This window comes from Eublepharis macularius, chromosome 1, assembly GCF_028583425.1.
Source record: "Eublepharis macularius isolate TG4126 chromosome 1, MPM_Emac_v1.0, whole genome shotgun sequence".
NCBI classification, from domain to species: Eukaryota; Metazoa; Chordata; class Lepidosauria; order Squamata; family Eublepharidae; genus Eublepharis; species Eublepharis macularius.
This window is the reverse complement of record NC_072790.1, coordinates 180065540-180081980: the sequence shown is the minus strand read 5'-3', so window position 1 is coordinate 180081980 and position 16441 is coordinate 180065540. Positions and strand designations below refer to the sequence as shown.

Genomic DNA, 16441 nt, shown 5'->3' with positions numbered 1-16441 from the left:
AATTGTATTGTGAAGGGAATACAATACTCGTAGATGTAGTGTGTGTTTTTTATATGTTGTTTTTTCCCTCTCCCCCTGTTCCCTTTTCCCTTTCCTTTTTTGTAGTTTTTATTGTTAGCAATTAAAAAAAAAAAGAAGAAGATAGAAATATCCTCTAGTTTCAAGAAAGGACAGAATTAGATGCACAAAGAAAGTGACTAACTCCAGAAAACCTGAACTGTCATAGGAAACTTCCTGAAGAAACATTGTGACTGTAACTAAATTACTAAGTAAAACACCTCTCACTGTTTAGAACCAAGAATATATGAAAATAAACTTAAAGGATACTATTTTGCATGTTACACGAAGTGTATTCTATACTACCAACAAATTTTTACCTCCATATTTCCATTCCCTGACTACACTTACGCAATCCCTGCCTGTTAAATACAGTTATTTCTTTTTGAATGTTATACAGTCTCTAGTGCCATTTCCAAGAAAAAGGAAGAGGGCTCCTGCTTTTCCCCATCAAGTTCCTGGGCTGGGCTAAAAAGCTAAAATTATATCTGCATGTCAGAGTGGGACAAAGAGACTTTCAAAACAACAAATATTAACATGCTTCTTGGGGCTGCTGAGTCAAAACAGAAAACTGATTTATGATAGGAATATCTGCCTCACAATGGGGAGAGTGAAGAGGGGGTCTGTCATAGGGAGATTGATTCAAGAGAAAACAGGCATTGTAAAATTGATTACTAAGCACATTATTTGCAACTATCATAATCTCACTAGATGTCAGCTAGTATCTGCACATACTACACATTGAAGGCTATCTTGGACCAACTAACATACTTGTTAGGCAAGCTCAGTCTTAGAAGCTAAGCAGGGTCAGCCTTGCTTAGTAATTGGATGGGAGATCTCCAAAGAAGACTAGGATCACTGTGCAGAGGTAGACAATGGTAAAGCATCTCTGTTTGTCTCTTGCCTTCTGAACCCCAGCAGGGTTGCCATATGTTGGCTATGACTTGATGTCACTTTCTACCACTAAGGTTCTGTAGTACAGAAAGGCTCTGACACTGAATGTATCCTATGCTTGGTTGGCTGGACTCCTTTGGAGTCCATCACTCGACTGGCTGGGCCCAGAGCAGCTGGCATTTGGAGCATAGGGCTTGCATCTAGTAGACTGGTTGATCCAGCAATGGAGACTTCTCAAACCTCAGCATAAATTGGCCAAGAGGTGATCTGGCACAGCTGCATCTGCTGGCAGGTGTTGGAGCTCTAGAGGCTGCATTGTTCTCTGGACAGGATCCTGTGAGGAATCACTGTCTCAGCACTTTGCTCTGGGCTTACCATGATGTTCCATGTTAGTATTTCTCCTCCTGTGTGAACCTCAGCCTGGGCCCTCTGCTGCTGCCATTTCTGCAGAGTATCCACGAGTTCTGAGGACAACAGTCCCAGTTACTACTTCTGCCTGGCAGAGGCCCAGCAGCTGTCTCAGGGGCCGGCAGTGTGGGCTCGCTTGCTGGCTTTGGCAAGAGTGGCTTCTGGTAGAGATGGGGCATGGCCAGCCGATGTCTCTGCTGTGTCAAGCTCTTCCTGGTCCTGCTGGCCCTCCTGGTCCCGTAGTCCAGGCTCCTCAGAACTTTATCCTAACACTCTGGGTCAGGCCACTCTTGGCTAGAACCCTCTGAGTTGGAGTCATCGGTCTGGTTAGAGGATGGGTCTGTGGGGGTCATCATGACAGAGTGACAGGTTTGCAAAATTTGGTATAAAGAAGTATCCATTTCTCTCTTCTCAGACATCTTGTGGTTTCAGCCTCTTAATTCTTATGGATATATAACTTTCCTGTATTGCAAAGCAAGGATGAGCCAAGCCAAATGGTTCTTGGATTGAAAGAAGAACAGTCTGAATGCTAGAACTGGAGGTTTTGCCTTTGACAAAAATATATTGGCAGTGACTTAGCTTTTATGATTACCAAAGCCAGACTGGTCTTCTGTCTTTGGAAACAAACAAGTAGTGCTAAAATTCATTAATGGCTGATGAAAGTAAAAAGACTTACACACTGATAACATGATTGGCCAACCAACAATACTTCCAGATGAGACTAGGATTGCCAGCCCCTCACTTGAGTTGGGGTATCCCCCACCCCTACCTGCTGCCCTTCTCACCTGGCCGGCGGGGGGCAGGAATGTCGAGAAGCTGGCTAGAGCCCCCAGAGCACATGAAAAAATGGCATGTGTGTACTCTGGAGGTCTCCCAGTGACATCATTTTGTTTAAAACAGAACTGGGAGGACTTCAGAGTGCACACACATGTGACAAAGAAGAAATACCCCCCACAGACACCTGGCTGGCACTCCCCCACCTGTTAAGGTAAGGTAAGGTAAGGTAAGGTAAGGTAAGGTAAGGTAAGGTAAGGTAAGGTAAGGTAAGGTGGCAACTTTAGATTAGACTCATTATTGTCAGGGGTGTGCAGAGAATGGAACTTGCACAAAACTTGTGATAACTGAACTTGTGATAAATGAAGTTCTTAATTTCACTACATTTTTATGGTTCAGGCAGACATGTTGACTTTGTACCATGTACATTATTTTTATTATGTATATTCTTTTATTATATTGCATAAATATTTAATTAAAATTATCCATCACACCCAGAATTCAGTTTTCTGCAAGATTTTAAATCCTCGCTAGTCTAAGGATCATTCTTCATACAGATATCAATAGACATGCTCAGGCAAACCCTAATTAGGCTCATGTCATGCTTAAGCTTATCAGTCACAGGTTGCTAGCAAACAGCCTAGACTGTTCTCCAGGTTGCTTTCTGCATCTGTGGACACACAGTCAGCAGTATCTGTTTGATGTCCACTCCTCCCCCTCCCCCCATACATAATTTCTAATTGTTCTAAAGAAGAATACTATATTTACCCAAAGGAAAGACTAGTTTTTCCTCCAGATGTACCATCAAGAAAAAGAGTTCATCTTACATCCATATCCACCAAGGAAATCCGGGATTGCTACATAGGGGTAGACAATAGCAAATCACCTCTGTTCATTTCTTGCCTTGAAAACCCTACCAGGTCTTCATAAGTTGGCTGCAACTTGAAGATTCTTCTCATATACACTTCTTATATTCAGGGTTGTCTGGAGTAAATACAGTGCAATCACCTAGAAATAAATAGGTAAATAAAAATACCTCTTTTTCTGGGGAAAGAGGTAGTGGAACTCTCACCTGGGGCAACTCCCAGCAGGAGGTGGTGCCTCTGCCACTACATGCGTGTGCGTGCAAAGCGCATGCGCACTCCCAGGACCATGCGATTATGTCACTTCTGGGAAGTGATGTCATTGCGCACGACACAGCTGCTCCCCCCCCCAGGAGAAAGAAAGAGAAAGGGAGGGAAAGAAAGAAAGACATGGAAAGAAGGAAGGAATGGAGGGAGGAAGGGAGGAAAAGAAAGAAAGAAAGAAAGAAAGAAAGAAAGAAAGAAAGGGAGGCTTCAGCTGGGAAGGAGGGAATCCCCCTTCTCTCAGCTGAAGTTTAAAGCCAGTTTGGGGCTTCCCCTGACCAGCTGAAGAGCGGGGGTTAAAGAGCTCCTTTCCCTCGCAAGCTGGTCAGGGCTACTTGAACATGTGACTACTTTTGACATTGTGGCAGAAAAAAGGCATGCCCACAACAAACACCCTGTGAGGTGAGTGGAGCTGAGAGAGGTCCTAGAAGCTGTGACTGACCCAAGGTCACCCAGCTGGCTTCAAGTGTGGAGGAGTGGGGAATCAAACCCCAATCAATTTGGTGTTCCTCTAACTTTGATAGCTACATTAATGGCTGCTGAGCTGTCCAGATGCTTCCTACTGTGCAGGCAACAAAAAGAGAGCAAATGAGTGATCTGTGCACTTTAGTTATTTCATCCAATCAAATAGCAGGGGCAGTAGTCAGCCAGATGAATGGAGGGGGGCAGGCAGGCAGGTGATGGGAGATTGGCTGCAGGCCAGATGGGAAGGTGCCATTTCCCCAAATCTGCTACTTATCCACCTCAGCTGGCTTGCTGTAGAACCAGCCCTGAATAGCCGGTTCCTTTGTGAGTGTTGGAGAGCTGCTTGTTTCCTATATAGAGACATGGAGGTGTATAATGTATAACAGAGTACTTGTGAATTCAGTGGTGAGGGCAGGAATGAGCCGTGAAGTCTTCCAAAGCTCTGCCACCAATATGCCCCCTTTCTACTAATTTTTGTCCCTTAGTACTGGTAATTCTCTCCTAGTGGGTAACATCTTTCTGTCACAAGGATATATTGGCATAATTTGGCCTAGTGGTATATCCTGAAAACACAGGGGGATTTAAGAGCTGGCCTGCTTTAATCAGTGATCCAAAGTCTGGGATAGGATTGTTCTGTGGATATGTTAAAGCAGACAACAAATATTTACGAAGGGTGTATGTATGGTCACAGAGAAAGTTTTCTAGAAACCAGATGGCAACTGATTTTGCGTCCATCCTCTTTTCATCAAGGGTGATCAGAGAAGCTTTTCAGCCTTTGTTTATCCCCATTACTGTCCTGTAATAAGTGAGGTGGCTACATATCTTTCGCCTCTCCTTTTATTGCACATGTACAACACATAAACATGTTGTGCAATCTAAGATCAATTACATCTCCCCAAAGTGTTATTCCACAATGTATACTTCACAGTTTCAGAAAAATGTCATGGGATACAAATGAGCATATACTAAGTCTTTAATATGTATCCAATTATACTACAGCTGGCCCTCAACTGTTATAATAATTTAAGTATTAGTGGCCAGGGATCTTTTACATTCATTCATCATCCTGCCAAAACCACTCTTGCTTTTTTGATGGCCTTGGATGCCATGTGCCAAGAGGATGGAGGGATACACGTCTGGGAATGGATAGCACATTATAATGTCTAAATGGTAGCGAGTGAGCAATTGTCCAAATGCTGGTAGCTGAGCCTGCAGAAAGCAAGTAGTGGTTGGATCAGAAACTTCCTTTTGTTTCAAGCTTCATTTCTCTTACAGAATTAAAGGGCATTATGAGTGTGTTATTGCAGGATTCTTCTTTCCTTTAGTACATTTTTTCAACCCCCTTTTTCCAGATGTTATTTCCCTTTTCCCTTGAATTATTTATTTCCCCTGCAGCTCTTTTTCTAAAGATACTTTATGTAATATTGCATGATATGTAATGTATGAAGTTATTTAATAAAGGCCTAATACACAGGAAGTTATAGCTCAGGTTTCTATATTGTCATTTGCCATTTGATCTTCAAAATTAGCTTTTTAGTTCCGGTCTGCCTACAGACGCTGGAATGGTTTCAGCATGGTTTATGTATTCATTTATAACATTTTTGGAGTATATTCATAGTATACATGTAAACTTGTTTTACAGATATTCCCACTTCCTTGGCATATCTGTGATTAAAGAAGAGGGGAGGAATCAGATTATCAGTACCTTGACAAACTACAATTCCTCGGATTCCTTGGATGGGTGTGGGGAATACATGATAATTAAAGTTATAGAATCATAGAATTGGAAGAGGCCATACAGACCATCTAGTCCAACCCCCTGCCCAGTGCAGGAACAGCCTAAAGCATATCAAAAAAATATTAATCCAATCTTTGAAGACTGCTAGGCGGCCTACTTCACTATTGAATTACTGTTAATGTGAAGTGTTTTCCTAATGTCCAGCCAGTACAGTTTAAACCCATTGTTTCAAGTCTCATCCTCTGTTTCCAACAGGAACAGCTCCCTGCCCTAAGTGACAACCTTTTAAATACTTAAATGAATATTAGCTGAGGAATGAAATCATGCATAGTTACAAGGGCATATATATGTGTTCTGAATTTCTGGGAACTTTTAGCAGCAATATTATGGGGCTATTTAGATGCTATCAATGAGTGAGCACTGCCCAGCTCATCTTACAGTTTGTTGCTGCTGTTGCTGCTGTTGCTTCTTCTCCTCTTTTAAAAGTTCTTTTTTTTTTCACAGTGGGAGAAAGCTCAGGGTTTTTCTGAGTTTCTTTAGAAAGACCAAGTCAAATGAAATTCAAATGCAGCACTCCTGCCAGCTCCCCCTTTCCAAAACAAACTTGCCCTTGCAAAGCATTGGGAGACCAGTGGTTGAGAAGCTGTCGGATTAGAAAAGCTAATTTGAACAAGCTCAAAGTCATGCTGGGGAGAATCACATGGTCAGAAGAAGTCAGGGAGAAAGGAATTCAATATGGGTGGGAGTTTCTTAAACGTGAGATGTTGAAGGCACAATCACAAATGAGGCTAATAAGACAGAAAAATGGGGGGTACCTAAAAAGCCAGGGTGGCACCATAAACAGCTTTCTAAAGATCTGAATATTAAAAAAGACACATTTAAGAAATGGAAGAAGGGCTGTGTAACCAAGGATTAATATAAACAACTTGCCAGTGCTTGTAGAGAGAGTATTAGGCTAAAACTCAATATGAGCTTAGGCTAGCAAGAGATGCTAAACAAAACAAAAAAAGAGTTATTTGGTTATATTTGGAGCAGGAAAAGGGATATGGAAGTGTTAGGCCCACTATGGGGAAAGGAAAGTGAGATTCTAACAGGTGATAAAGAGAGGGCAGCTCGATTCCAACTTTGCCTCAGTCTTCACTTGCAAGGGGAAGTGTGCACACCCTGGCAAAAAGGGAACATATGAGGAAGTAATGGAATTGCAGCCTAGAGCCAGCATGGGTTCCTCAAGAACAAGTCATGTCAGACTAACCTTATCTCCTTTTTGAGAGAGTTGCTATTTTGGTGGATCAGGGGAATGCTATGGACATAGTTTATCTTGATTTCAGTAAGGCTTTTTGATAAGATTCCACATAATATTCTGGTTAACAAGTTGGTAACATGGTTTGGATCCTATTACATTTAGATGGATTTAGATGGTTGACAGATCGAACACAAAGTGTGCTTATAAATGGTTCCTCATGTTCTTGGAGAGGAGTAACAAATGGAGTGCATCAGGGATCTGTCCTGGGCCCTGTGTTGTTTAACATCTTTATAAATGACTTGGAATAGAGGGGATGTTCATTAAATTTGCAGATGATACTGGGAGGGGTTGCAAACAGTGTAGAAGACAGAAGCAAGATTCAAGGTGATCTTGACAGGCTGAAAAACTGGGCTGAAACAAATAAAATGAATTTCAACAGAGATAAATGTAGAGTTCTGCATTTAGGTAGGAAAAATCAAAGATACAGGGGGAGACCTGTCTTGGCAGTAGTACATGTGTAAAGGATATAAGGATCTTAGTAGATCAAATGATGAACATGAGTCAGCAATGTGATACTGTAGCTAAAAAGGCAAATGTGATTTGCTTTGTTTTGGTTAGACCTCACTTGGAGTACTGTGTACAGTTTTGGGCACCACAGTTTAAGAAGGATGTTAAAAGCTGAAATGTGTCTAAAGGAGGGCAATGAAGATGGTGAGGAGTATGAAGACTAAGTGTTATGAGGAAAGACTGAAGGAGCTTAGCCTGGAGAGGAGGCGACTGAAAAGTGATATGGTAGCCCTCTTCAAGTATTTGAAGGGCAGTCACATAGAGGATGGAGCAGAGTTGTTTTCTGTCACTCCAGAGGGTTGGACGAGAAACAATGGGTTAAAATTAAAGCCAAAGACTTTTCTGTTGAACATCCGGAAGATCCCCTCCAGTGGCCTTCAGGGGAGATACCAGCGAGTCCCCTTTTCAGAAAGACACTGTTTGTGTGGCGCCAACTGCCCAGATACTATCCAGCATATAATGTTGGAATGCCATTTGTATGATAAGTTACGAAGAATGTTGATTGAGAGGTTGCCAATATATATTGAACGCCAGAACAATTTATCCTTTTGTCATTTTCTGTTGAAGGATAATGATACAGTGATTTCTAGAGTGGTTGCGGAGTTTTTAGTGGGTGTGCTTAAGATTCATCCAAGCGTTGTATAAATATATTGTCTTCTGATATTTTATGTAATTTTATAGTGACTTGTTTGCTGTCTTAGATTCTTGTATGCCATTAAAGGTATTTGATTGATTGACTGACTGACTGACTGACTGACTGACTGAACGAACATCAGGAAGGACTTCTGGATGGTTAGAGTAGCTCCTCAGTGGAGTAAGTTTCCTCAGGAGGTAGTGGGCTCTCCTTCCTTGGAAGTATTTAAGAAGAGGCTAGATGGTCATCTGACAGCTATGATGATTCTCTGTCTATATATGAATGTACACAGAGCAAGAGGGTGTATGCATGAAGGGATATGCCAGTGCTGGACTCTCATGGCCCTTTCTTATATGCACAGGGTAATGTTGTTTGGCACTTTGGGGTCAGGAAGGAATCTTCTTCCAGGCCAGTTTGGCCAGGGATTCTGGAGAGGTTTTTTGCCTTCTTCTGGGCATAGAACAGGGGTCACTGAGGCAGGTGAGGGGGATAGCTGTTAATGACCCTTGGGGTCCATTCCAGCTCTGTGTTTCTATGTTGACAGGAGAGTCCTGGCAGATTTCATCCATAAACCATTGATGTTAGGATGCTTAGGATTGCTGCTACATTTATGGCTAATTCAGTTTCTAGTGGGAAGATTGGATGTTTCATCTTTGCTGCAACGGACATGCTGAGATTGCTTGTTAACACCCAGGACTGAAGAATGAGGCCTACAGGACCTCAACAGTCTTAAGCCAGCCCTCTCCCTTTTGCAATGATAGGTGGAACAGGCATAAAATGGTGACCGACAATGACTCAGTTATGAGCCAGTCTAAAATTCTGAGCGCATTTTGATCAACTTGTAATGGGCCTGGGTATTCTGAACTGACAATTTAATGTTGAACCACACAGTTCTGAAGTCTGAAGCAATGTGAAAGCCAAGACATATAATGATGTTTTTATAATTGTAGCTTGAGTAAGCCCATTGTGATTGCTTCAGAGTTCAGTCAACTTGCAACAACACTGTCTAGTGATGAGGTCCACTCCTGTCTCACTTGAGCCACTCTAGAGATCCCCAGTCATGTGGCAGCCAGCATCACCCATCTTCAGGGAAGTGGAAGCCCAGGTCATGCCTGCACATCCACCCCCCCAAAGAGCATCAGATTTCACCATGGCTTGCCTTAGTAAAGGCTATGGTTGCCAATTAGGGTTGCCAGGTCCCTCAAGTCTCCCAACGGGAGACTGGGATGCTTGCCCCTACCTCCTTGGTTCTCTTGCTGTTGTGAATGCGCGCGCACTCCCAGTGTGCCTGATGACGTCACTTTCGGGAGTGATGTCATCACGCAGGGTCAAAGGCACCCGCATGATGACGTCACTTGCACTGGGGAGGGCGAAGAGAGCGGGCAGCTCTCTCTCGCCGCCGCCGCTGCAGCACCCCTTGTCCCTGCTGGCGCGGGCAGCACAGGGGCCGTGGCGGCCGCAGCGAGAGGAAGCTGCGGTGGCCACGGCCTGCTCGCTCTCTCTCACCACGGTGGCCACTATCCCTGTGCAGCCAGCACCGGCAGGGACAAGGGGCGCGACGGCGAGAGAGTGAGCTGCGGTGGCCACGGCCTGCTCTCTCTCTCTCTCTCTCTCTCTCTCTCTCTCTCTCTCTCTCTCTCTCTCTCTCTCTCTCTCTCTCTCTCTCCATGGCCACTGTCCCTGTACAGCTGGCGCCAGCAGGGACAAGGGGCACAGTGGTGGCGGCGGAGAGAGAGAGTAGGCCGTGGCCACCGCAGCTCGCTCTCCTGCTGCTGCCACCACCACACCCCTTGTCCCTGCCCGTGCCGACTGCACAGGGATGGTGGCAGCGGTGGCGAGAGAGTGGCCCGCGGCGGCCACAGCAGTGCCGGTGAGAGCGGCGTGCTCTTGCAACCACTGCCTGCTTTCTCTCTGCCTCTGCTGCCGCCGCCTGCTCTTGTGGCACAGGAGTGCGCCCCGCACCCAGGGGTGCACTGCGCCATCCATGGAGGGGGCGCCCCAGGGAGCGTGCCCCCCCACCAGCCAAGTAAGTGGGCGTGGGGGGAGGGTGGGATCGGGGGATCCCCCGCCTCGAGCGGAGGGATGGGAACCCTATTGCCAGTTCTGGGATGGGAAATGTTTGGAGATTTGGGAGTAGAACCTAGGGACAGTTGGGTTTGGACAGAGGAGAGATCTCAGAGGGCTATAATGCCACAGACTCTACCCTCCAAAGCAACCATTTTCTCTGGGAGAACTGTTGTCTGGTGGGAAGGGCTACTTATTTAAGAGAAGATCAGAGAATGCTGAGGAGAATGCAGCACTCCTGCTGTGGCGAGAGGTCTGAGAAGAGGAAGAGCTAGGTAGCACACCTTCTTCTCCTTCAGTAATCTGAGTTCTTCTGGATCCCTTACTGCAGAGATGGACAAAACAGAAGCTGGACACAATACCTGAGATTTGGGGGGAGTGCCACAAACCAAAAATTAATACAAAATTGCATAAAGTGGGTGGATAGCTGGTGTATTGCATGCTGGTTGGATTATGAGTTGAGTGTGTGCCAAGGCAAGACCACATCAACATACACTGAATTCACTCCGTGGGCATTCACAGCATTCCACACCCACAAACTGTATATCTAATTGACTTCCAAGGGAATTGATCTATTCAGCTGGTGGGAAAATGGCTGCAGTGGTAGTAGAGGTAGTAGAACTAAAAATTATTGTGAAGACCCAAACCTATAACAACTGAGGGCACAAGACGTCAATATACTTTGGCCAAACCTTAATGACTTCACTTGGAGTCCATAGTCCTTCACACAGCTAGGCTACCTAAATCCCACTGAAACCTTCCCCTGAGGTACTAAAGTGCAGCCACTTCTAGGGGTAAGATAAGAATGTTTTTAAAGAAGTTAATTAAAGAGAACTCTTAATGTGGCTATTGGTATTAGAGACAGTAGAATGTGGTTCTTTCTATAAATACATCTGAGCAGCCTGTCATTGCAATTCCTTAGACACTGAGAGGGTTTACCAATACTGTATCTAAACTTTAAGGCTCTGCCTATAACTTCTTTGTTCTCTTACCCCCTGCATATTGTGCTGCCAGTCTGTGCATTATTGTGTCAGATTATAGCCAAACAAAATGAAAAACAATTAGAGGCCTCCTCTGAGATTTCTGCTTTTATTTCTCCTGCTTTACACATTTTAAAACCTTCGTGTACAACATAAATCAAACATGAGAATAAACACAGAGCAATTCCTTATGTCCTGCTGAAGTCAATATTGAATCTGCTGGCTCAGTTAAAAAGGGTATTTGAGGCTGCTGTTCCAAAAGCCTTCTAAATTGCCAGAAAACACCTGGCCCATAAAGCTGCCAGCACAGAGCTCCTTGAGTTGGAAGTCACCTGGATGACCAATCTTCTCCCTTCACATTTGTAAATGAAGAGGCACTCCAGTGAATTTTTTAGGGTAGTCCAGCAGCAGGTTTGGGGAGTTCCTTGAACAAGGTGCCCTCATTGGTTCCCCTCCTTGAGTTGGCCACTTTCTTGCCACTGAGCATCCATTTGCCATGAGACTCTGGGCCCAATGACTGCTACCATCAAGTGAGGGAGGTGACATGAATGGTTGTAGCTACTCCTTCTCCTTGCTTCTTGCCCCTGCCTCTACTAGTCCAAAGAGGGAAGGCAGGGAGGCAGCAATTGCCAAGAGGAGAATGAGAGTCAGGGAACTCCAGAGAATGGCAGATGGCCTGAGGCTGACCCTAAGCTTAATCAGTAACTAGGTTGTCCTGGGAAGAGGTTTTATGTAGACAGTGAGGGGAGCTAGGCAAGACACACAGCCCCTAATCCAAGAGGTTTACTAGCAAGCTTCCTATCTATTTTTTTTTACACTCTTTCTAACACTTCTGCTTTCTCCTTTCTGTTGCAAGTCACCCCTTTCTTGTCCTGATTGTCTAAAATGTCTTTTGTGGCAAGAAAGTAACAGGAGGGGAAATCTGGATTATGAACAGATAAACTGGATGATGCCATTTGGAGGGGCCATCTGGCTTGAGTTGGTGACTCTAATACAGTCATAGATATGAGAGATTCTTAGAGAGAAAGTAATTAAAATGACATAAGCTAAGGAATCTGAGAAGATGTATTGACTACAGAAGCGAAAGGAAGTAGCATTTCTTCATGAACCACAGAGTAAACTTATAGAATTCATGGTCACAAGATATCCACTCGCATAACAACCTTTTGAAAAGTTACAAACAAACTCAGGGACAGTAAGGTTTATCAATGGTAGTTAGTGATGACAGTTAAAAAAAACCTTTGTATTCAAAGGCAGTATGTATCTGTGCAAAGTGATCTGTGTTAGTTGAATAGACAGGCTGTAATATATCAAGATTTCACCAGTATGGCTGTCTTTTCCTTTCTAGTCAAGATGTTGAATGTATAGACAAATGGAGGTCTTCGTAGGTCCCCTCTGAAGATTTGGAATCTTCACCAAATTTGGAAAGCTTGACCTAAATCCTCAAACAAGTGTGTTTCAGATTAAAAAGCAGTGTTGGATTTTTGCAGTGGCCTCCCGTTCTTTTAACGTGGAGATCTCTGTGGGCTTGGTTCCAGCATCTTACACATTGCTACAGCCTTCCCCTAAATTCTTCTTGTTAAATCCTCTCCTCTCCCTCTGGCTGAGCTGCAGTTCAATTTATAGCTTTAGCCAGTTCTTGGAGTCATTCCTCTTCTGTCTTTGGGTATATTGAGGAGGCAGAAGTGCTGTTTTATTCATGAGTGGTTTTCCTCCAATTGTGTGTACCACCACCAGAGTCAGGAGAGGAGAGTGGGGTCAATGGAGCAAAGACAAGAACAGATAAGAGTACTATCCCTTCATGGCCCATATGTGGTACAACATTAACGAAGTGCTGGTATAAAGAAGATGACCCAATGAAAGTATTAGAAAGGCTTTTTTTTAAAAAAAGAATGTTCTTTTGTAAAAGGAATCAATTAGTTTTTAGGCCTCAAGGAGAAATCTTTTTCTGTGATGAAAAGCAAAACCCTAAAGATTTGACTACAAAGGTCTCCAGCCTATTGAATGGTATGCCACAGGTCTGCACATATCATGGTGAGAGGAAGGCAGGGAAGTGTAGCTTGCACATTCAGAATTCATGAAAAGCTTGCTTTCTGTTCATGCTGTCAGTTCTGCTAACGAATGGCAATTTATTCACCTTTTATAATAAGGCAATAACATCAAAGAACAAGCAGCTAGATTAGGTAGAGAGGCAGTGGAATGGCATGATCAATTAGCTGTAAGACATCGTTAGGAGAGTGGCCGTGTGTATGTTGCCCTCTCTTCCACAAATGGGAGAACTGTTGGAGGAACTGCATAGTTTGATACACGCCTATATTCTTGAGTTGAGAAATGGCTAACTTCTAAAACTGCACAGTCAATCTTCAGTTTTTAGCTAAAACCTTAATCTTAGGAAAGGAATCTATTGAATTTGGGAAGGGCCATGGCATAGTGGGTGGGTGAACATTTGCTTTGTATGCAGGAAGTCTCACGTTCAATCCTTAGTATTTCCAGTTAAAAGGAAAGTGATGTGTCAGACCTTTACTGGAGACCTGGGAAAGCTGCCACTAGTCAAAGCAGGCAGTATTGACCTTGATAGACAAGTGGTCCAACTCAGCTTAAGGTAGTTTCCTGTGTTCAGTGTCATTGTCTTGAATTTCTGTAACTCCAGAAATCTCTTTTCTCTCTTTTCTGTTCAGATGCACTACTTTGCACTATCGTAAAGATCTGCCGCCAACTAGCATCATTATCACCTTTCATAATGAAGCCAGGTCAACACTACTAAGAACCATAAGAAGGTAAGATTGATTAATTGGTTATGCAGTTGAGAGTCAACAGGCTTCAAACATGTCAGTTACCTTACGAACATCCTCATATTGGGATTGAAAATACAGGAGTGAAACTGATTATACCTGAAGTTACCGTTTGACAATGGCTATGTACCAGCCAAGGACAAAAGAAAAGCACTTGATGAGAATTGTCAAAAATTGCCCTCTAATGCTTAGTATGTAAACAGGAGATAAGTCTGGACTGTTTTCTTTTAAAGATAAGGTTCTAGGCAGGACCTTTGGTCCAAAGGAACCCTGCTGGGAAAGTTTTTACATTCTTTTTATTGATCTTAGGTTACAATACTTTAACCTGTATGGAGCTGGACCTATAGTAATGGAGACTTTATCCTGTGTTATGTGTGAGACCTGAAATCCTGATTCAAATGTTGTTCTGGTAACAAACTTGTGTTATCTTAGGCAGACCTCAATACCTTTCAGGGATTTTGTAACAACAATAGCTAAGATAAAAGTAGGAAAATTAAATAGAATTCCAGTGATGCCTTAAAGACTAACTCAGTTTATTACTGCATGAATTTTTGTGAGTCAGAACTCACTTCATCAGATGCATGCATGTGTATGTTCATAGGAAATATACTTATACTCAATATTACAAGCAGCAAAAAGGTGAGAGTGGGGGAGAAATTACCAAGAGGGGGCACAGAGAAAACAATAGCCAATGAAAAGAAATTTTATCCATTGAGAATGGTTGAGGACCAATCTCAGCTGTAGATAGCTGGGCAGAGTATGATATAAACAGAATCAAATCTAATCAAAGAAATGATGGTTGTTGTGGATTTTCTGGGCTGTATAGCCGTGGTCTTGGCATTGTAGTTCCTGGCGTTTCGCCAGCAGCTGTGACTGGCATCTTCAGAGGTGTAGCACCAAAAGACAGAGATCTCTCAGTGTCACAGTGTGGAGAAGATGTTAGCAGGTAATTTATATCTACTCAGGAAGGTGGGTTTGGGCTGAGTCATCCTGTAAGCGTTTCCCAGGGTGTGGAATGCTAATGTAGGGAGGCTTCACTGTATCCTGAGGAGGTTCTTTTGCATATGAATTGGTGCTTGATATGCTAATCTTCTCTGCAGGGCTATTGTAGGATGTAGAGTATTTTGTTAGCCTGGTGTTTTTCAGGACTGGAAGCCATGCTCTATTCATTCTTAAAGTCTCTTCTTTCCTATTGAAATTGTGCTTATGCTTATGAATTTCAATGGCTTCCCTGTGCAATCTGACGAAGTAGTTGGAAGTGTTGTCCAGTATTTTAGTGTCCTGGAATAGGATACTGTGTCCTGTTTGAGTTAGGCTATGTTCAGCCACTGCTGATTTTTCCGGATGGCCAAGTCTGCAGTGTCTTTCATGTTCTTTTATTCTTGTCTGGATGCTACGCTGTGTGGTCCTGATGTAAACTTGTCCACACCCTGCAAGATTACTAATATGTTAAACATTAAATGATAGACCCCCTTCACAGGTACCCACAAAAATATTGGAGCTACTTCCTCATGATTCAACTGGGAGAAAGAGCAGTAAATGGGCAGGAAAGAGTCATGTGATTAACCCACCGACAGTTTTGCTTCATTCATTCCCCAATGGTATGGGGTTATACCATGTGAAGGCAGCTCCCATGCTTCTCTGGGCACAGGAGTTTATGGTAAGGCTAGATAATGGAACCAAGTTTCTTGACAGTTAATCTTGCCCATTACAATAGATAACAACAACTCTGGTTGTTGTGGGTTTTCCGGGGTGTATTGCCGTGGTCTTGGCATTGTAGTTCCTGACGTTTCGCCAGCAGCTGTGGCTGGCATCTTCAGAGGTGTAGCACCAAAAGACAGAGATCTCTCAGTGTCACAGTGTGGAAAAGAACTACAATGCCAAGACCACATCAATACAGCCCGGAAAACCCACAACAACCATCGTTCTCCGGCCGTGAAAGCCGTCGACAGTACAACAACAACTCTCTTCCTCATGCCTTCCTCAAACAGTGTCCTGACTTGTTCTAGAAGACTGTTTAATTCCTTTAAATGCTTGCTAGCCATTTCCATACCTAGCTTTATGGTTCTTTGGTGCTTCTGACAGTTATTTTTCAGAGAGTGGTGTACTCCATGATTCTTTCTTGTTATTTAGTCCTCTTTCCCTCCTTTTTATATTGGCAAATCCTTTGTGAACAGATCGTGCAATTACCCAGCTCATTCATTATTCAAAATGATCCCACTGCTTTCTAGAGCAATTAATTGCAGGGCTGCAGATTGTTCACAAATGATTCATTTTAGATATTCCAAATCTAAAAATCACAAGCTGTTTTGCACTTGGGAGGGGTGCTCATGGTTCTAAGAGACACCCAGGCTCTGGGATATTATTTTCTGTGTGTTGTCTGTAACTTATCATCTGTGACTGGTGCAAAGCAAAATAATGAAAAGTCTATGAAGAACATTCAAACTTGCCTCTAACTTTATTTCTAAGATGCTAGTATGCCTGTGGAGCTTGAACATGCACATTTTGGGACAAAAATGGAATAGTATACCTGAGATTGACTAGTTTTCAATCTGGCCCGCCTGCAATTTTGTTGGCAAAAATGAGAAATTTACATCTGAGGAAAAGTGATGGGCAAATTGTGGAAGGACCCTCATAATCCCCATTGTTGTTCTCACGAGCGCAATTTAGCTCCATAGGAGGTTACATTTTTTATTCT

The 16441-nt window shown here is 43.3% G+C and overlaps 1 protein-coding gene across 2 annotated transcripts in view; it reads left to right on the top strand.

Annotated features, from left to right (window-relative positions):
- The window catches only part of GALNT14 (polypeptide N-acetylgalactosaminyltransferase 14), a 356414-nt gene that overhangs the window by 233312 nt on the left and 106661 nt on the right, over positions 1 to 16441 (top strand). For both annotated transcript variants that reach the window (XM_054995704.1, XM_054995705.1), the window contains exon 3: positions 13630 to 13728. In XM_054995704.1, coding sequence (XP_054851679.1) covers positions 13630 to 13728 — 99 coding nt within the window. The remainder of the gene's footprint in view (positions 1 to 13629; positions 13729 to 16441) is intronic.